Source organism: Anser brachyrhynchus (genome assembly GCF_964034855.1).
Source record: "Anser brachyrhynchus genome assembly, chromosome: 10".
NCBI classification, from domain to species: domain Eukaryota; kingdom Metazoa; phylum Chordata; class Aves; order Anseriformes; family Anatidae; genus Anser; species Anser brachyrhynchus.
The window spans coordinates 17772087-17793838 of NC_137705.1; the positions used below are offsets into that span (position 1 = coordinate 17772087).

At 36.9% G+C, this 21752-nt stretch overlaps 2 protein-coding genes and 1 long non-coding RNA gene across 12 annotated transcripts in view; 1 reads left to right on the top strand and 2 right to left on the bottom strand.

Moving 5' to 3' along the window:
- OMD (osteomodulin) lies at positions 1-20414 on the top strand. Of its 6 annotated transcripts, none has more exons than XM_080606681.1 (4): positions 1-11828; positions 15292-15371; positions 16228-17183; positions 18058-20414. In XM_080606681.1, the coding sequence occupies exons 3-4, from the start codon at positions 16250-16252 to the stop codon at positions 18375-18377; spliced, it is 1254 nt and encodes a 417-aa protein (XP_080462807.1). In that variant the 5' UTR covers positions 1-11828; positions 15292-15371; positions 16228-16249; the 3' UTR covers positions 18378-20414. The 6 variants fall into 6 exon arrangements, with proteins under 6 accessions (XP_080462807.1, XP_080462805.1, XP_080462806.1 ...); XM_080606680.1 differs by lacking the exon at positions 1-11828 and adding an exon at positions 11835-13502; XM_080606679.1 differs by lacking the exon at positions 15292-15371.
- Positions 1-21752, bottom strand: part of CENPP (centromere protein P) — a 137870-nt gene that overhangs the window by 77612 nt on the left and 38506 nt on the right. The window lies entirely within an intron of this gene.
- LOC308200637 overlaps positions 18552-21752 on the bottom strand; it is a 10348-nt gene continuing 7147 nt past the window's right edge. Inside the window, exon 2 of the long non-coding RNA XR_013955721.1 lies at positions 18552-21386. This is a non-coding gene — a long non-coding RNA (uncharacterized lncRNA). The remainder of the gene's footprint in view (positions 21387-21752) is intronic.

A 21752-nucleotide genomic window follows, 5' to 3' on the forward strand; every position in this document is an offset into this window, starting at 1 on the left:
GGAGAGCGAGCTAACTCCCTAAGCCACCTTTATGAGATTTACGTGGAGAACAAAGAATGCTAAAAAGAACAAGGGCTGAAATAAGTGACAAAGAAACAGCATAGCAGCATGCAGAATAACACACCAAACAGATCGGTCATTTATCCTATAGTCAATTGTTATCAAGCAGAATCCGTAAATTCATTCTCCAGCAGGAGTACTTACTACTTCATGATTACAGCCCACGAGCACATTCAGACCCTTTGGGAAAGAGCAGCTTTCTCTGACAGGGTACCTTGCCTTACACTGCCATAAGTAGATCATAATCTCATACCAGAGAGACAAAGCATTGTCAACAACAACTGACCGTCCAAGAAGAAAGTGGAGATTTGAAATAAATGGCTGTTCTTATCTCTTAACAGCTAGAAAGCTGAAGTCCTTTATGTCCACAACAGGTTCACTGTTTATGTTTACTACCAAAAGGACAGGCAAATAAAGGATAAGGCAGGAAAATTTGTAGATGACCAGAGGATAACTGAGCAAAAAGACGACTTGAGGGACTTGCAGTGGAGAAAAGTGTTCAAGTAGAAACATAATAGTAAAAAGAAGTTCAATCCTGAAGATTGTGTAATGCAATACATTATTCTACACTGATTCATTGGCAATAATTACAAGGCCAAGCTTGATGGGGCTTTGGGCAACCTAGTTTAGTGGAAGGTGTCCCTTCCTGTGGCAGGGGAGCTAGAAATGGATGGTGTTTAAGGTCCCTTCCAACCCAAATTCTATGATTCTTTGAAATATAACAGAAAAAGTGACCAATTCCTTACCTAATTCAAGCTTATGCACTGGACAACAGGAACTCTGCATCCGCCAAGACTAAGACATTTAAGAAGATTGACTAAGGTCTGAACACTGTAGTACAACTTCTGTTTCTTTTTGTTAGCATACACTTCTCCACCCCAAAGCAGTCCAATTCAACCCAGTGCCTACTTAGCAGCAAGGAGCCCTTGGAAGCATTTGCCTATATTCTCCATAAGTCTTAATGATTGCATTTTGCATAATGTTTCCAAAGATTACAGATGCCTGCAAAAATAAAATCCCTCTAACTTTTGTCCAAACAACCTGTGTTCCTCCACTAGGCACATTTAAGAAAAATTAAAAAAACAAACAACAACAAAAAAAAAAAACACGTGACTTTTTAGGTCTCCTAAGGCAACAAGTTGTGGCTGAGGCTAGTTAACAATCCTAATGCAGCCTCCAGAAAGTGTCCGCCCTTCTTGGATCTCATCTGAAACTTTCCTTGGGGCATGGCTTCTACAGAGTAGTCCTAGGCTCTAGAAAGTAGCATGCCTTGTGCTATCTAAACCTAACAATTCCTTATTCATACACCCCTAAGGGCTTCACCAAATTTTAGGTCTCCTCTTGAAGTCAATATAATGGGAAATGTAAAAATGTAGCAAAGTCCTAAGAGGTAGAGGACTATTTACTCCCAATTCCAAAGCCCTAAAATTTGTCTTGCTTCCTTCTCTTTACTCTTTGCCATGCACAGTGCTTTTTCCTCTTTGCCATGCACAGTCAGCATGCATGGATACACATAACATTCACAGAAGAAACTGCACCGCAATTTCAAGATACTGTCCCCCATGCTCACACATATTAAATAGCCTCTAAAGGGTTTTATCAGTTGCTCAGCTTTTCATCATCTTCAGGGCAAATTCAAATAGCATTATATGTTAAATAATTTTATCTGCAACTTAATTTACATTAACAATTTTGCATTAAAGCAGATAAGTATAAAATGGTTTGCTTTATTTGTCTCCCATAATTTATTTAAAAAAAAAAAGATAAAAATTTATTATATCATGTTACATCAGTTCTTAGGATTTCTGACCATTGCTTATGAGAAATAGTTAAGTTCAGTGGCCTTCCTCTTTTCAGAGATCATTTTTCAGCTAGCATTTGTGGGTAATAACAACAAATACATCATGCACCTTGTATATTTGTCTTTGACATGCTTCAACATAAAACCAACTGGATGTCATAATGGCATGTAAATGTTACAACATAAAATGCACCTTACACATTTTCAGCAGTCACCTGAACAGAGTAATCGCCAACTGCTGATCATACACTGGTGTTCAAAGGCCCTGCCACAGAAGGATGCACTCGAGTATCAACAGACAAGGAGAAAACTACCAAGGAATCACCTCTACATCTACACTCTCTGTAGATGTTACGGAAAGGGGAAAAATGGAGAAAGAGAGATTTGATATAAATCTTTCTAAGATTCTTCCTCTAATACATATTCCTGCTACATCCCTCTAATAAAAACAATATATATATCCAATCTAAGCTTTCCAAACTTTAATGCATTTCTTTCTTCCGAAAATCTGCCAAGTCCTTACGAGAAGACAGTTTACTAATTTCACCAGATGATGGCAGCCTGTTGTTACCAATTGAAGGAAAATTCTAAAGAATAAATAACAAAGACTATTACTGCATGGTAACAAATGAGTAAACTTCACAAATATTGACTAAGCAAAATAGCCTATTTAAGTACTAAATTACTATGGAGATGTGCTGATTTTTCTTTCTTTTTCAGCAAGACCAGTATCAATAGTCTTCCTCCTCTGCCCAGCTGCCACTTTACATGAAGCCTGCAGGAATTCAGTGTTATCTGGCATTTGACTGAAAACGACCACTGTTCTCTGAAGTATTTGGGGAGAGAAAAGGACAAATGGACAGAGAAAGAGCACAGCCACTGCATGGCCTTAGGAAAAAACTTTAAAATCACGAAAGTATCATCAAATACGAGCTGGATGAGAAGACAGGGAGGTGTATTTAAAAACAGCTTAACAGTGGGGCCCAGAAAGTAGTGACTAGTGGAATGAATTCTACTTGGAGGCCATTAACTAGCGCTGTCCCACAGGGACCAATCCTGTCCAACATCTTCATTAATGGTCCGGATGATGGGGCGCTGTACTCTCAGCAAGTTTCCTGATGACACAAAACTGGCAGGAGTGGCTGATAACCCCAGCCAGTGAGTGACTACCCCAGAGGGTCGTGCTGCCATCCAGCGGGACGCAGACAGGCTGGCGAATGGAGTTACGGGCCAGGAACCTACAGAAATTCAACAAGCAGAAGTGCAAAGTCCTGCACTGGGGAGGAACAACCCCAGGCACTGGTAAATGATGGACAGGCTGGAAAGCAGCTTTGCAGAAAAGGGTCCTGGTGGACACCAAGTTAAACATGACATGCCAGCAGTGTGCTTGCATTGGCAGGATAAGGACAACTTCTTTATTCCCAGTGTTGCTGTCACTAAGTTCCTCCTTGAACACGGAAGCCAGAGAAGCCTGGATTCCTATGGGCTTGAGCCTTACAACCCACAGGTTCTTCCAGCTTGTTTCCACCTCACTCTAATACCTCAGCATGTTCTCCTGCAGCTCCATTCCACAGCTGCCACCCGTTTGGCTGCCAAGTGACAGAGCTAAAAGTATGCCAAGGGCTTAGTCAACACGTCTGGTTTGTCTTGCCATCTGGCTGCTTACTCCAAGAACAAGAACTGTCTTTTTCTCGGCTGAAGTACCTACTTGGAGCACTTTCTTCTACCCTGCTGCTGTTTCCACAAGTTTTAGAAATACATGTCTGTTTGCCTCTATCCTTTGTCAAATTTGGTTATAATTGGCTATGACACCAAATATACTGGGTGAAATAATTGACAAACACCAGAGATAAATCATCCCTTCCACAAAAAATCAAGAAAGTTCAGCTATTGTCACCATAATGAAATTTACCTATGTCCTAAGAAGCAATTTCTGCTGTCTCTCAAAGACTGCAGTTACCAGCATTAAACTATTTACCTGTTCGACCATAGTTGTCCATTTACTAATATTTGTGACATTTTTTTTTCAAGTTTAAGCTAAATCTAGCTAGCTAATTTTTTTAGAGCCTAAGTTTCCAGCTAATATTTTGATATTTACTACTAATAATGGTACAAGTATTGTATTGGCTCAGTGGAATCAACTGATGCAACTTCAAATGTCTCAGAAAAGACTGCCCAGTAAAGCTGAACAAAACCAAGAAGTTTCAACTTTACAAGTTTGACCTATGCCAGTTTGTTCTCTCCGTTCTTGAAAGTCTCTGGATATTTTCCTGCTTACTGCCTTGATTAAAAAAAGTGTTTTCCTAAATGACAGATTAGCAAGATCAGAAAATTAGTAACATGACATTCATTTTCAATGAAGTTCAAGGAAAAGAAGAAAATTCATAAAATATTAAGAATATTGTCAATCATCACTGCTCATTACTTCATAGTCTTAAGAGCAGATTCCTGGTTAAAATATTGCATTATTGATCCAGAAAAACTAACATCCAACACAACAGGCAGAAGAAACATTAATATTTCCATTTTATTTTAATCAGAATTTTACACAAGCAGAATGATAAAGTCAAAGTAATGAAATAATGATCTGAATCCTCTATTTTTTTTCTCCTTTTCTGTGCTGAGAATTGAAGATTGTTTCTTGTTTTTTTCCTCCCTTCTGGGGAGACTAGAGGTTTGAGAACAAAGCTTCTAATTGGAAACATACGGAAAAGCCCTAGAGTAAATGAAAATCTGACTCGAACTCCAAATGCCACGTATCACATACCAGTGTCTGAATTTATCTGCTGAGATACACAAAAGATTTACCGTGCATACTCAGTGAACCACCTGAGATGAAAGACAGTGTGAAGCACAAAATAAACAAAGTCGTCTTTGCTATTTAAGAGATTTCCAAAAGTAATCAATATTTTGAAACCAGAAGTTCAGATGTTTCTCAAAGCTTGTGTTAGCCAATAGAAAACTAGCTCAACAGAATAGGCTGCCAGCAGACAGGCTCCTTGCAGTTTTTCACATAAAATATGAAGTTGAGTTCTACTCAACAACGCAGTTCTGGATTTAACCATTCTGCTTCTACGACTGAGGTGGGAAAAACATACAGCCAGGTTTTCCTACCCATACACCCTTTTTCTGTCTCAAATTCATGTCCAGGAAAAAATCGAAGACTATGAGATTTTTGGAACAGCTGCACTATGGATGCAGTTTTGATGAGAATCCCACACATTTTCACACAGCGAAGTCTTGCTACGAAGTCCCTGTGCATGAGCAGTAAATCTAAAAAGCCAGGATGCATGAGGCTAACTGCATATATACAGACCTTGTGTAATGTGTCTCTCATGCCAGATTCATTACGCATGTACTACCCATCATCACCTTTACAAAGTTCTCTATCAGAATCAATTGGAGAAATACTGAAATTAATATGCTCTCTTCAAAATCCGTCTGGAGTAACTGTTAAATAGTTACTTTCTCTCCTTATTTACAGAAGACAGTGAAGCATGGAAAAAATCTCGAGTCGACTAGTTGCCAAAGGATATAAAATTTCCTGAGAGACAGAGAGGGAGCAAGTCATCAGCACTAGCATGCACTTGCCTCTTAACTGCTCAGCCTGTGTTATTTCCAAGTTCCAAGTGCTTTTTAGATATAAAGACAAATGACAACATTTTTCCTTCCAGAAACACTCTTCACAGAATACCTTAACTCCTTTATTTCTTCCTTGTGGAAAAGAAACGTGGCCTACCATTCTAAAAGAACATCCAGACATCATACTAGCATTTTTCTTTCAAGCCCTATCTTCTTTCTATTCTACAAGATTAAACAAGGAACAGGCAGAATGAGTCATGGGGCACGAAGAAAGGGAAGATATCACTTATAATATTAATCTGAACAATAGATTCTCAGATTCAAGAAGGATAGAAAAATCAACTATTCTGCAAGAATAATATATGCAATTGTCTACTCATTTGTCCAGCAGCAATGCTGTGAGGCAGCATTATCACTTGCTCAAGAAAAATTTAGTTTCATAGCCAGAAATCAGTAATTTCACAAAAGTTTACTTTGCTTTTCCAAGTACCTGTTTTCACTGATATTTTAAATTAATACATAAAATTGCCATTTAGATGTTACACTCCTGTAAATTATGCTCATACTTTCTATTACCTCAAATACTAAATTTTATTTGGCAAAGAACTTTTTTCCATTTATAACATGACTAATACAGAAAAAGAAAGTTAAATAACTTGCAGAAGTATTACAGAAGTATTAAGTAAATGCCAGTATGGCAGTGTAAAACTTTGTCCCCATATTCACTAAATGCATAATACTCTCCTAGAAGAACAACCAACAGAATCTTCTTATAATAGCATAAATTTTGGGATGAAAGAATGAGAACACTTATAGAAGCTACATTCCATGCAGACATCTACCTAAATTGCATGGTAGAGTTAATGGCTTTATGGTCCAGCTGACAAACTATGCTTCTATACAAGGGCCTGTAAGATTAGCACATTCTTTGAAATGAAGATAAAGTCTGTTGTGATGTTATGCAGAAAAAAAACATACTTAAAATCTCTGTCGACCACTACTATAGCCAGAGCCCATAAAGTACTTCCTTAAGCAACGTGGCAAGAGATTCCTTATTTGTCCTGTAACCATCAGGGTTAACAACTAGCATTTATGTATACTTTAGAGCATAAACTTTTCAGAATACAAAACAGATTGAGCTAGTAGGTGGTTAATAGGCCACTATCTCTTCTCCTTGAAACCACTGTCAAGGTGAAATCTGTACGAAATAATACCTTGGTACTATAATTCCTGTGTATTTTGGTTCTACTGAAAAAAAATATATATATATATTGATGATACAGTCTTCTTGGAACAATCAATATAGCTGTTCAAAGCTAAATCAAGTGTGTTCAGAATGAATTTCTGAAAGTCAAAACCACAACATTTCAGAAAGATAGAAACTAAGTCTGATCTAAAAACAATCCTTAGCATTCTTCTTGCTGCTTCCATCTAAAAGACGGAAGAAAAAATAGTTGTTCTTTATTAAAACCTTATATCATTATTTATGATAAAGCAATTAAAACACTGCATGTTACAAAAAAAAAAGGGTTCTTACCATACTAACTAAAAATCTTTGAGATGTTTTCCATGTGCACGTTCCACCGGAGCATACATATGTAAAGCAATATTTCATTACTCCTGTTATCAGGAATGTTTTGCCTTAGCTGTACCTGTATTTTACAGATGTGTACTGCTGCTTCTTGTGCTTTGCGCTGAGAACAGCCAGGGTAACGCATGTTTCCCACTTAAACTGTTCCCTCCCAAAGGCAGAGTGCATAGGAACCTGAGAAGAGGAGAATATGTGAGTATGGAAAACACATCTGTTAGAAGTGCAATTGCTTCAGAAAGCAACTCTTCTGTCTTTCCAAAGAGTACCTTTCCACTTACGCATTCCATTGTGGGTAAATCCTGTATCTAGTTCACCCACTGGCAGTTCTAAACAATTAGACAGCCATGTCAGTGTGGCTGCTGTCATAATGTCCAGAGTTATGAGTAAGTTTCAGCAGTAAGTCCAGCGCTTGGCAAAGATGTGAAGGGAGTTTTGGACAGCTGTCTTGCGGTCATATAGAATATTAAGATTTTTTAAGACTGCTACTGGTATAGGCTCAGTTCTGATGAAGCTCAGTCTATTCACTCAGTCCCTCAAAGCACTGACTTCATGACATACCCAGACGAAAACTCAGCTATATATACATATGTATATTTATTTTTTTAAAGACGGAAAGCATTGTGAATGTTTATGTTTGGGCTATAAATACACGCATGTGTATTCACTCTTGAGAAGTGATAGAGAAGGCAACAGTCAGTATAACACTCAGTAACAAGGACACTTGCTTGATTACCATAGGAGACCTGTAACTAATGCCTAGAGCACCTGAAATGCTTGCTACCACGACTGTTGGCTTAGGGCAGAAAAAGAAACAGGTTGTTTCTTCTCAAATGGCCAACCCTAAAAACGTGTGAACCATGTTCAAGTCCTCACCAGAAGCAGCCATAAGCCCTTTCAAGAATCTCAAAATGGCTAATGATAGGAGCAACAGAAGACTTCCTACCACAGAGTGATTGGATAAAGTAACTGTGAGACACTGTCTCAGCTCTGCCAAGAAGCAGCTGTAATTCACAAACTATTCATACAAACAGTAAGAAATACTTAATTTGATTACTTGCCATAGATCAAAGGACAATTTTATTTGGTATGTCTGCCAGAATATAGATGTATGGAAAAGTATCTTTCCTAAAAAAGAGTTAATATTACTTAAAGAAAATCCACAAAAAGAAAAAAAGAGAGAGAGAGAGAGAGAGAGAGAAATGGAGGGTAACTGGATGAAAGGAAGAGCACAGAGATCATATTTTTCCTTATAAGATGAAGCCAGGGACATGTACAGATGAATGACATGTTGTAATACTCAGTGTTTCTATGGAAGTTTCCAAGTCACAGTCTCTGGCTGCAGAGGAAATGTACTGCAGAAATATAACTCTTCACTTGTCATGTTCTTATAATCTTTCCTGCAGCTTTGCTATCAGCTGCTATTAAAAACTGGATGCAGGACTAGGTACATCTTTAGTATTACTTGGTGCAGGATTCTGTTCTGTGATGGCATACTCATATAGTAGCATTACAAGGCCTTGTGCTAAACAAGAGAATTTTTAGAATCTTTAGAAAAAAGAGGGATAATAAAATTTAGGATCCAGTTTAAGGATGGTCTCCAGTTTCCAGACTACTGTAGAGAGCTGAAAGGCTGCCTGGCAAAATCCTCTGCCCCAAAAGGCGGGACAGGTGGCTCTGGAAATGTTCGAACAAATCCATGTACGATGAAAATAAACACATTCAACAGCTATTGTAAAAACAAATAAGAACCTTCATTCTTGCATAAACTCAAAATAACAGAGTAAATGGGAAGCACTTTCTATCATATAAAAGCCGGAAATTTCTGTTAATGCAAAATGTTTTTTAGGCATGATCATTCAGGAATTCTTTGGCAAATAACTTTGAAAACTACTTCTTATCCTTGCCAGAAAGTGCCTGAAGAAAGAAGCTAATAATGGAGGGGCTATAAACATGATTTTCAGACTGAATACAACCATACGAACAATCTCAAGTTGCATGTACATTTCAAGTACATTACAAAAATGCACTAAATTTATAGCTATGAATGAACAAAATAAGCTAACGAAAAAAATAATATAAGTTATTAAGATAGGGTAGAAGTTGCATTGTCTCTTTTAAGTATCCATCAGCTTCGGACATTGAAGTTAGCAGTCCTGTTTGAAAAAAAAAAAAAGAGTAGAAGTACCTGCTTTGGAATAGACTCAAGGAACAAAGGTAGCTGGTTAAAGTGGCCACCAAGAACGCTCTCCCAGTGAGCTGCAAGTTTCTCATCAACTTCACATTTTAAGATGATAGTTTGCAGACTTTGCTGGTGTTTTATTTAGAGACATGAAGGTTGTGCCTAAGCTGTTAAATATCTGAAAGATATACTAATATATATATATAGTTAATAGTATTATAAAAGCAGTGGCATACTATGCTATCTCAGATAACTAGCATTGAAGCAATAAGGACAGAAGCAATAAGGACACATACAAAGGGTACCACTCTGTTTGGATTTACCAACTTGGATTGACACCACACACAGATCTCTGCATGTTTCATTCACCTATGTATCACGTGCCTCACTTTCCCCTATTACAAAACACTTCAGTTTATTTACAGTGTTTATTGTCTTAAAACTATTTTTAATAGTTTGTCGGCAATGATTATTTGATTACTTGTTACTGTAGCAGAAATTTAAATGACCCTGCTACAGAAAACAAAATCCATCAAAGAAAAATAACCTCTCCTCCCCCGACAAATTCAAAGAGTCAATATATGCAAAACCTACAGTCTAGTACATCTTAGGAGTTATTTTTCAGTTAAAGCTTCTTTTTTTTTTTTTAAACTCAACTATTCTCAGTTGCTCAACATGCTCTTCATAGTAGCTCCTAGTAAACAAACCAACACGTGTAAAACAGACGTGTAAGACAAGGGCTGCCAGAGTTTTCATCACGTAATACCACCTACAAAATGGGAACTAAGTCGAGACCACACAGCAAGGCTCAGGTCAGAGGCGACCGTAGGGCCCCACGCATGTCCCAGCTCTGTCCTCCTTTAGCTTTTTGTGTTTCGGAGGTGGAGGTCTCATCTCAGCTCTGCAGGACTGTTTATATGATTCAATGCCCACTTTTCCACCACCTTTAAAAATGCATATTTGCACAGGGACATGCTCCTAGAATGACTTTCCAGCAAAAACCATGAAGTCCGTAAGGGCTGTTGTTACCCGGTGCTCTAGGCTCAGGCTGTGCTGAAGGCCTTGCCAGAACAAGCAGTTCAGCATCTTGGTTTGCTGAGAGCTCCGTGCTTCAGTACCTGAATTTTCCAACTCACCATGGCGCATGATAAATAAACCCTTCAGCCACTGCCATCATGATAGTTGGTTACTATTACTGACGGCAAAAACAAGTAAGAAGTGCCTTTGCAGATCACATATGAGAGTCTTGCAGACTGCTAGTGGTCTGCTGACAGCATCTGTGGATTGCCAGTGAAGAACTAGAAATTAAGATGCAGAGTTTTATATCCGTATTTTCTTTCTGTGCCTACAATCTGACTTTGAAGTGCAGCCCAGCATAGATGATACATGCCTGAGGTTGCTTCTTTCTTCAAAAACCCACAGGCTTTATAAAGAAGCAAATTACAACATTCAAATTTCCTCATTATATTTGATCGTGCATTTTCTTTTCTACCATGCAAACATCTAGAATAACAAACCATTACCAATTCTTACCTAAAACATAGATTTCTTTCAAATTGCCAAGTGAAGATTTTAGAATTTTGAGCATGAGGTTTTTCTCCAGAATTCTGATGCCAGGGCCAGCCCTTGGCTGAAGACCTTTCTAGTTCTAGCAAGTTATTCTAGCTCTAGCTTCCAAAGAGTTCTCAGTAGCACTGTTCTACACAGCTTAGTGTCATTTGACTTCCTTTGAGCCTCGATGAACAACATGCACATTATTTTTTACTTTTTCTGTACTTCATATGGAGAATCACACTTTTGGAGGAGAGGGAAAAAAAGCCCCCCCCCAAACCCCAAAGTCTTCTAAAGCAAACTGTTGATAGGGAAAAAGCTATGCAATATAATTTTTTTCCGTCTTATGTCAGGGCTAATCCCATTTGTGAATTATGCCACCTCAGTGACAGTCATTATCTTCTCTACTTATTCTGGAAAAATTTTGCCTAGATTTTTGAAATTTAAAATAAACAGTATTTAAATTTACATTTATACAATTAGTTAAGCAAACCTAAAACTACTGCCTATTAGAACAGTCTTCTTTCTTAAGCCTTCAGTTCAGAACCAAAGTTGAAAATGCTAACTATTCTCATTAACTGAATGCAATTAATGACAAAGGTAAAACTTCAAACACTTTATTTTTTAAAAAAACGATCCATCCCAGCAAAGTTACTTTAAAGATTTGTCGCAGCCTTTGAATCAAGAAGTCTTACGTGTAGGATGTTAAATTTAATCCTCTCATTATCCTCCCTGTAAGGAAATTCCTACTACAATTTAAACCAAAAACTAAGAGATGACCAAACCACACAGATTTGACCAAGATCACAAAGCAGAGATTTGTTTACATCCAAGACAGCTCATGCAACAAAAAAGTAACTGAGTCTTTATATATCCCATGGCTAGACCTCATCTTCTCCAACTATACATGCTTTAAAGCAAGAGTTTTGCTACATTTTTCAAAAGGACAGACTCTTTTCCTTTGCCACCATGGATTTTTAAATACATAACAAGATTTTAAGTCTTCTGATAGCTTAAGAGGATTCGGGACCCACTCAGTAGTTGAAAACTATAAAAAACATCAGGTATGAAATTAAAATTTTAATTTGATCCCACTTTTATCTTTAGAGAAAATAGTTTTAATTTTTGCATGTGCTTTATTTGGAACTGTTAATATAACGGAGCTTCCAAAACTGCACTACATTCTTTGTCTTGCATTTCAAAACAACAACAAAAAACAACAACAAACTTTGTACCAGCAAGTAACACTTAACTAGCTGGCATTAAAACTCAATGTATTTTTCTGATTTGTCATTATGAATATATTGCAATTACTGAAAAAATCAATTACTTTTGTTGTTTAGTATTACTTAGGTTTAATGGTACTGTGTAGGTATTTAATTATTTACTGTAAAGTACATAGAGGACCATGTAATTTTTTATTTTATTCTTTCAACCTCTCCTTTGCAGTTCTATATTCTCTGTATAAATACACGGATTTCATTTTAGTTCCAGTGTTGCCAACTCCTACAACATTATTTTGCTCATGATTTCTGGTGCTTTTCTTTATATTCCAAATGTTAAAATCATGCATGACTTTCTTCTTTAACAGTGTTCTAGTCCACAATGCTACAGAGAAAAACTTGAAAAAGTCAAAAAGATCATTGGCTTTGGGAAGCTTGAAGCCAGAAAAGAAATAAAATTTACTGTTGCAATATTTTCTTGAATATAATACTTCCAAGCCACTAAGGCTTTTTAAAGAACCAGCTATTTCTTTGTGAATAGATTTAGAAACAATGTAATTGTTTTACCAATGCAAAAGCATAATTAAATGCTTCCTTAGAGTTTTCTGACAAATCCTTCAATTAATCCAGAACAGTATCTCAACTTTGACAACAAAAAACTTGCACCTTCTATTTTTCTTGCATATCTCACAGTTGTTTTCCAAGTACCATATAGCAGCAAAAGTAGATAACGATACCTTTTTTTAATCCCCTTTAAAAGCTATGAGAAATAGTCATTTGTTCAGTAAAAACAGCTTATATCTCATGTAATACTTATCTGTTTCATACAAAAATTTATATTCTCTGTTCACCAAAAACATGTTGGAAACTTACTGTGATTCGTGAACTGTAATTTTAAAACACTACATGTTAAAGCCACTATGTAGCACAAGTATTTTGCAGGAAGCAAACAGCAAAGAGATTATGGAGGAAACAAAAAGTGTAGAATTGAAGATACTTATCAGGACCTTCTCTAGAGCACACACTTTCCCTCAATTTTAATAAGGTTACTTTTTTTTTTTTTTTTTTTTAACTGTTTCTTAACTTCATCCTCCAGAGGACAAATCCTTTGGATAACTGAATGAGCATAGCTGAAACCACAAAATGAACTAACAACCTCTGAAATATTTTTGAAGTCTTATTTTATTCTATTTTTTTCAAGTGAACTGATAACACTAAAAAAGTCTTGTAAATACTTTTAAAGGGATTCTAACAAAAGGATAAATCTCTTCCCAGACTTGTGACACAACATCAACAATAGCTGATGATGTGGCACAATTTTTTTTTTTTACTGGCAAATCAGAAGAGGGGCTAAGGCTATTATTTTGCTTTGCCTTCCCACAAGGCTCCTCACCACAAAATATGGCTTAGAGACATCTTTTGTTCCTCCAGCTGTGTTAGGTTATTGCTCAGATGATTTCATCAGCACACTAAGTTGCTCCCCTCTACAACTTGAGCTTCCCAGACTTCCAAAGAGTAAGTTTTCTTGGTAAGCAGGAACAAAAGAACCAATTGTGTTATTTTTGCAGTTAGGAGTGAGTCATGCATGTTATATAAGTTTTAGATTTCAGCTAGTAAACTGCTTGTAAATACAGTTACTAAGCTTTGATTTTTTTACAGATAGCAGACAATCATGCTTGTATGATTTTCTATTTTCTTTCAGCTTTGTAAGTATGCAGTTTGTCATGTTGTGTGCATCTGACTTGCTTCCCCCATTACCAAGTCTCAGCTGACATAATTCTTTGTTTTCAAGATAGTGGGTTCTTAGAAAATGTCACGAAGAAGAATTAGTATCTCAGTGCTATGAGATGTGAACTGCAAGCTTGTAAGGGGATTAACATTCTACCAAATATGCACTCAGCTACAGCAAAGGTATAAAAACCCCACAAAATACAAGCTCCTCTTCCTCTGTAACACAAGAGACTTTGATACCTATTACTTCTCATTGGACATGAGGTGATTATAGTTCTTCCCTTTACCTTGTCCACCTGACAAGTGAATTGTGTGAATGCCTAAGTAAGCTTTTTCTTCAAACAGTGCAAGACTTTGCACAGTTATTCCTCCTGGTTTCTAAGGACTAATAATTTCTATTCTTGGGGCCACAACAATCACAAACTTTGTGACACCAAGCAGAAGTGCTGAGAGGCTAGAACCAGAAGATGAAGCTAAGTTTCTGGACAGGAAAACCAGGAGCAAGGGAGTAATAGGAATCACAACACAACCAAGAACATGAAACTGAAACAGGCTGGAGGAACAGATTGCATCCATTCAAGAAAAAATCGAGTCACAATACTGACAGAATTTATATAGGTAGACACCAGCAGCTCTGACTGGGAGTTAGAAATACTGCATAAAGGTTTTCTTCTAATATATACTGCCTTAAATCTCAAAAGCTATTAATTCCTCCTGAAGGACAGTATTGCTTCCCTGACCCAGCAAGTGTCTGCACGGTTTGTCAGCACTGCGCATTTACATCATGCATGTAGGGGTGGGCTGGGTCTCACGCAGACATTCCTGCTACTTTTATTAGCTCAGATATGTCTGACAATGCTATGGGGATATGGAGACCCTGGCTTTGCCAAGGACCTACATACAGTGTGGTTCTCAACAATTGACTCCACCCAACCCTGTTTTTAAATTTAATGAGTTATTGATACTTTATTAAAGGAGCATTACAATGCAACTGATGCAAAGTCAGAAATTTGAGTTAGACAATACCACAATTGATAACAACCACCCATTGTTGCACACTATCTTGTATGCAACACAGGAGGATCAGGAGAAAGTATGCAACTTTAGAGTTTTGTTACAACTTTTCTTAAGACTCCCTCTCTCCTTCAATTCATTGAATACATCATGCTTTGGGAATCAGCAGTATGAAACAGAAAATGAGCATTTGTGAATCTTGTCTCTTTGATATCATAGAAATGTTGTTTGGAAGTGATGTTTGGAGATAGCCTGCTGCTCAAAGTGTGTCCATCTCCAACACAACTTTTGTGCTGTAAAAGTTCCTAGTGAGAGAACTAACATTTTAAATATCACTTGTTTTCATCTTCAAATAATTTAATAAGGTTACACAGGTGTTTTCAAAGGTCTGAGAAATAAATATTCCATGGGAATTTCATCTGCACCCATTTAAAGCTGATTTCTAAGGTTGATGTTTAACCCATTAAACTGGAAAGAATGCAGCATCTAAGATGTTACAAACACCGGTCTGCACCATTTCACGTGTGTTTCTTTCACAACTTATTTTAATGTATGACAGAGAAGAATGAAGACTGGGATTATTTTTCCTACTACTTCTCACAGATGTTATGGTACCCCTCAGTAAAAGACACAGCAGAGGTAGAAAGTTCTTCCTTATGCAAATTCAAAGAAAACTTATGTTTACTTCAAGGCCACTATATTTGTTTATGGCAGTTTCTTGGAAGATCCGAATTAAAAATTGCTTTTGCTGCTGTGGTGGTTTTACCCTGCTGGGCAGCTGAACTCCACCACACCCACACTCTCCCCCCACCCGAGAAGAAGAGCAGGAGAAGAAAGTATGCTGGAAAGGAAAAAGAAAAAAAAAGCTCACAGGTTGTGATAAGGATAATTTAATTAAAGGGAAACGGAAAAGAGAAAAAGCAAGCAAAGGCTGGGCAGAAGCACAAAGAGAAATGTTATTCCCTACTGCCCATCAACAAGTGGTGTTTGGCCACATCCCAGGAAGCAGGGCCTCAATACACGTAGTGGTTGTTTGGGAAGATGGATGTCTTCATAACGAGAGACCTCCCCCCACTTCTTCCCTTTTCCCACCTTTCATTGCTGAGTGTGACCTCGTATATAGCATATCCCTTCGGTGGGTTTAGGTCAGCTGCCCACCTCTCGCCCACCCCCAGCCTACTGGCTTTGGGGGGGGTTGGAGAGGGTCTTGCTGCTGTGTCAGCACTGCCCACTGGGAGACCAAACACCGGTGTGATACCAGGGCTGTTCTAGCTGCAGGTGCAGCCCACAGCGCCGTATGGGCCTGCAGGGAGAGGCAACTCCATCCCAGCCAGACCCAGTACAGCTACTAGTGCCACTGACAGTGCTCCCAAGAAAATACATTATTCTGCTTATTTACATTAGTTTAATACCACTGCTTCTTAAAACCAATAAGCTTGTATGTGATTTAGCTTATGACTGTCTAGTAAACTTATTTTTTCCTTCTCATCAACAGAGTACAACATACAATTCTAAATATGGGGATTCTGAGCCACCTATCGATCGTTTACCTCCTCTGGACTGCTATGGTCTTTTGTCAATATGAAGACTATGATTTTGGGGATGAATATGATGAGGAGCCAGATCATCAGCATTCCGATTATTTTAATCCAAGTCCACAAGCTGAAGTTCCCCGCTTTCCTACGCCAGTCGAGTGTGCCAGAGAATGCTTTTGTCCACCAGCTTTTCCACTATCAATGTACTGTGATCACCGTAAACTTAAGATGATACCAAATATCCCTGCTCACGTCCAACAGCTCTACCTGCAAAACAATGATATTGAAGCTGTACCTGCAGGACCGTTCACTAATGTTACCATTTTAAGAGAAATTAATCTCAGCCACAACAAAATTAAGTTTCATATGATTGACCATGGTGTTTTTGCCAAACTGTCAAATTTAGTGCAGCTTCATTTACAGCATAATGAATTAGAAGAATTTCCATTCCCACTCCCAAGCTCTCTTGAGCGACTCCTCCTTGGTTTTAATAAGATTTCTCAGTTATCCAGAAACGCATTGGAAGGATTACCAAACATAACCATGCTTGACCTTTGCAATAACTTTCTTGATGACTCCGTACTCAAAGGAAAACGCTTTTCAGTCATGAAAAACTTAATGCAAATCAACTTATGCAACAACAAATTAGAGACTATGCCTCCTGATCTACCATCATCACTTATGTATCTCTCTCTTGAAAATAACTCGATTTCATATATTCCAGAAAACTATTTCAGCAGACTTCCAAAAATCATTGCTCTAAGAATGTCCCACAACAACCTGCAGAACATTCCATACAACACCTTTAATCTACCTAACCTTTTAGAACTTAATCTTGGACATAACAAATTGAAACAATTATTCTACATTCCAAGAAGTCTGCAGCATTTGTATATTGAAGACAATGACATTGAAAGTATGTTGATGTAATTCTTGAAAAGCAAAAAATGTAGTGGATTTTGGGGTTGGTTGTGAAGAATGGGATCAGCATACTTTATCATCCAGAACTAAGCACTTTTAACCTAGATCAAACCCACCACTTTTGTTGTGTCCTTGGTTTTGAGGACCTGCCACTTTACAGCTCTCAGGTCACTTATAAACCAAGCACAGAATCCAGTAGTTAGCTAAATTTACATGTTTTTCAAGAGGTACTGTGATACTCCTCTTTGCAGACAGATGAGCTTGAGCCATTAGTGTTCTGAACTAATGAGTTCACGTGGCCTTGACCCGAAGTTCATATACAATGTACCTCTCAGGAGCAAGTGGTTCTATGCAGCTTTTAGCTTACAGTGTAGAAAGAATATCAACCCATCATCTTCAAGCTGGAATGTAAACACATGCTTGGTTAGCTGGGACCTACCAATGGTAAACTAGAGGGGATTTCATTTTTCCATCTTTCCTATAATTTCAATGCAGATATTTTGTAATTATTCTGTAATTTTTTTCATATAATTAGCTAAGATAACTTTGAAACTTGCTTCTGATAAGACAATTAATAAAAATCACATACAGGGAGAAGGAACCACAAAAATATTCCATTAATATAAACTAGTAATTACAGATTTTATATATATATACACACATATATTTTTTACCCCACAACCTGATACTTTGCAAATTCCAAAAGAGTTATCACTGTAATTTAAAAAACTGATTAAAAACAAAGGACAACTTTGATAATATGCAAAACAAAAAATATTTTCCATTTTAATCTCCAAAATTTCAATTTTGTAATTGTTCTTAAATATAACTATTCTCTGTATTTTAATGAATATTTTTCTCTCTTACAGTGCTAAATGTTACTTTGATGTGTCCATCTATTGATCCAATGAACACCAAACAATTAACGTATATACGGGTGGACCAAAATAAGCTAACAACTCCAATGAGCACGTATGCCTTCTTCTGCTTCCCTCACATTAGAACCATTTATTACGGTGAACAAAACGGTAACGTCAACAAGTCAACTCAACTAAGAACATCAGTGTTTCGCCGATTATTAACACCAGAAGAATACGATGAAACAGAAGATGATCATGAAACACATGATCAAGAAACCGAAGAAGATCGTGAAGAAGAAAACAACTACTTTTATCCTTACTTTCACTGAAAACATCACTGTTAATGAGTATATATGGGAACTTTTGCTTACTTGTGGGGTACTTATGTCCATTTCAGAACAGCTGGATAGTTTGGAGTATTTAAGATACATCTATATAAAATGGAGATACAGGATTTCAGTGTACATAAATATGTCATTACTGGTGTAGTAAAAACCATAATACTGGTAGCAAAGTACACTCATGTCAGCATTTAGTAGCAGCCTGATATATAACCTGAGTTAATGATGGACTCATCTGCTGGTTGGCGGTCTAAGCAGAAGAAAAGTGACCTGAGGAAAGTTTGTATGTTTTAAAGTGATTCAGCTTGCAAAGTGATTATACCAGATCAACATCATGCTCAACAGGAACATGTGGATAATGGCAAAAATCCGTCCAGCTAGACATTCTACTATTATCTACTATTTTGACAGCAGTAGAAAACAGACATATTAGAGAAAAATATATGGGGGTAAGATTACAAAAACACTTTCAGAAGGTTCCTGCACATCTTCCAGAAATACAGATGTTGCTTCTTTCAATATCTAGATGGACAGGAAACTCACAAACTTGGAGTTTCAAATCTTCTTAATATTTGTTTCCAGTGTTTTTGCCAAGATATATTATACTTATTCCTGAGCTTGTACCTTGACTGTAACAAGTCTTTCAAAAAAGGAGATTTTAGTTGTTTAATAATATAGGCAATGAACAACCTCTCTTCAGTGATCTTAGGATGTGCATTAATATAACTCTCAATCATCAGTATTTAAATTTTACCTATACTTTAGAAGGCATTAAAAATGTAACACTGTTTAATTAGAATTGCTCATCAACTAGAACAGGCACAAACAGTGGCATTACAGACATTTTTAAGACCATCCCGCTGCACAGATAATACCAGTAAGATATATTCTGCTTCAAAGTAGAAAAAAAATGCTTAAAGTAACCCACAGAAAAGTAATATGTACTGTTTGAGCTATGGAAAGTTTTTTGTTATGTTATATACCTAGAAAGAGTTGCAAGTCACTACACTACAGTATAGGATACTATTACAGGGCACTTCAGCCTTTTTTTTTTTGATTTTTATTATTAGTATTAATTAACCCCACCCCACCCCCCCCCTTTTTTTTTTTTTTTTAAATTCAGCATTTCCTGATAAATCTTTGTTAGCAGTGAGGAAGAATCACCATTTTCACAAGAAAAACTAATGACTGCAATGAACTATATATCATACTCCTAATGTTACATTATACTTTAAGGAAACTAAAAATGCCATATAAAATTACAAGCAAATTTGTATTAGAATTTCTAAAGAGTTTGTCAGTTTTCTTTCTTACAAGATCAGTTATGTTTTGAAGACCTTCCTGGTATATTTTGGATTCTGATACAACAATTAATATACTAAAATGAAAAAAATCAGTCATGCACCTGTACCTTTAAATGGAGAGAAATTCCTCGTAAGCCCATGAACATACCCCAGTCTTTAAAAACAACTGCTTGTAAAGATTTATACATACAAAATTTATTATATCATTATCAACTTGGAGTCTTATGTTATCTCACGTAAGAAATCTTCTCTCTCTTCTACCCCTTTTTCTCTTCCATTTTATGAAAAGATCTATTCATGGCAAAGTATTTTTATGGTAGCTACACAAATTTGTGAATATGTAGCTAGAACTCTGCAGAATTTACCTTCCTTTGTTTAAAAAAAATGTTTATTAACATTTATCACCTTCAAGAACCTCTGGCTTCCTTAAGGAAGAATATATAAATGTATTCATTATAGTATTTAAATGCTCTCAAAAAACTTATGTACATTATATACGCAAATTTAAATACATATATGTATAGTTTTATAGTTTTATTAATATAAACTTATAGTATGTTATCCTTAGGGAATTGTTATAACTTTTCATCTCTTTCAGATTGTAAGTGTAAATGAATAGTGCACAAAATGCAAATCTAAATTAACACTTTTTTTGAAAGTCTTGCTCAACCTTAACAAACACTATTCAAATATAATAGTATCATAAATCTTTTATCACAAACTTTCTGCTTAGCTTTATTTTTAAAGTAGCTTTACAGACAGACTTTTGGTAACTAGTTGCATATGTTTCTTGAAGTTTAAACATAAATCAAACTGATAATATAGCTCTAAAGTTTTCAGTAATTACTACATTAAATTCATTCACATAGAACATGAAAATTGTATTACAAGCAGAAGCATCATAATTCATATTTCATTCAATTAATATTATATCCTGTGTGGCAAATACAGTGCTATATTTTTAGAAAAGATTTCAGGATGTTCAGGGAACTGAAGACTTGCTAGCCCTAGGTCTATATTAGAGAGATGAGAAGTTATCATGAAGTCCAGAATCAACTGATACCTAGATAAATACAGTTGACATTGGTATGAGTGGACATGGCATCTGTAAAAGGATGTTCTACCTTGCAAATCTCCTGGAGTTCATTGCAGGAATCGTGAAGGGTGTGTACAAGAGAGATCCTGGTTCAAATTGCCTACCATCGATTTCTGAAGAGTTTTTGAGGAAATCAAGCTGCCACAGATTGAGAGGTGACAGCACAGACAAAACCAAAGAAAACATAGGAAAGATTAAAAGCATTGAAATTCAACAGTCAGTTCTTGTTGTGGAGGGAGTCCACTTGCAGGAGTTTTGCAAAGGGCTGATGCCCAACAAATTGGGGTGATCTGAGAGACAACACCAAAGATTGCTAAGAGACAATGAAGAATGACCCGCTACCAGGATGCTAAAATAGCAAATGAAGTTCAACATCATTAAATGTAAAGTGATAGTTTTGTGAAAAGTGAAAAGATAGTATTAGCTTCACCTAAGAGCTAACAGATCATGACCTGAGTATCATCACTCAGGAGCGACACTTGGAAGTAACAATAGATGGTACCATGAAAACACTGGCTCTAGCACCAGACGCCATTATGCCACTGACCCAGACATTTAACATGCTACAGATTTCTGACCCCTTGAGCTACCCATAATCTTTACATATGGCATAATCAGCAGAGGATTAGAGAGAGATTATAAGGGCACCAAAGGTAAGGAATGGTTTCTATATAAACAATGTTAAGTTAGCTGGGACTCGCCAGCTAAGAAAAGAGATGGCTAAGGGGAGATAAAAGAGATGTTTACAAGATTATGAGTTGCACAGACACCATGGATCCAGGGATCAACTGCTCCAGTGCAGGAGCAAGGAGATATTAAAGAAAGCTGGCATGGGTCAGGTATAAGCCAAGCAGAGAAAAAGAAGTTTGCAGGCAATGTGTAGTCAGCTTGTTAAACTGCGTGCCTAAGAACACAGTGAACACAGCAGCCATTTCACATGTGGTTTTAAGGGAAGACTGGATA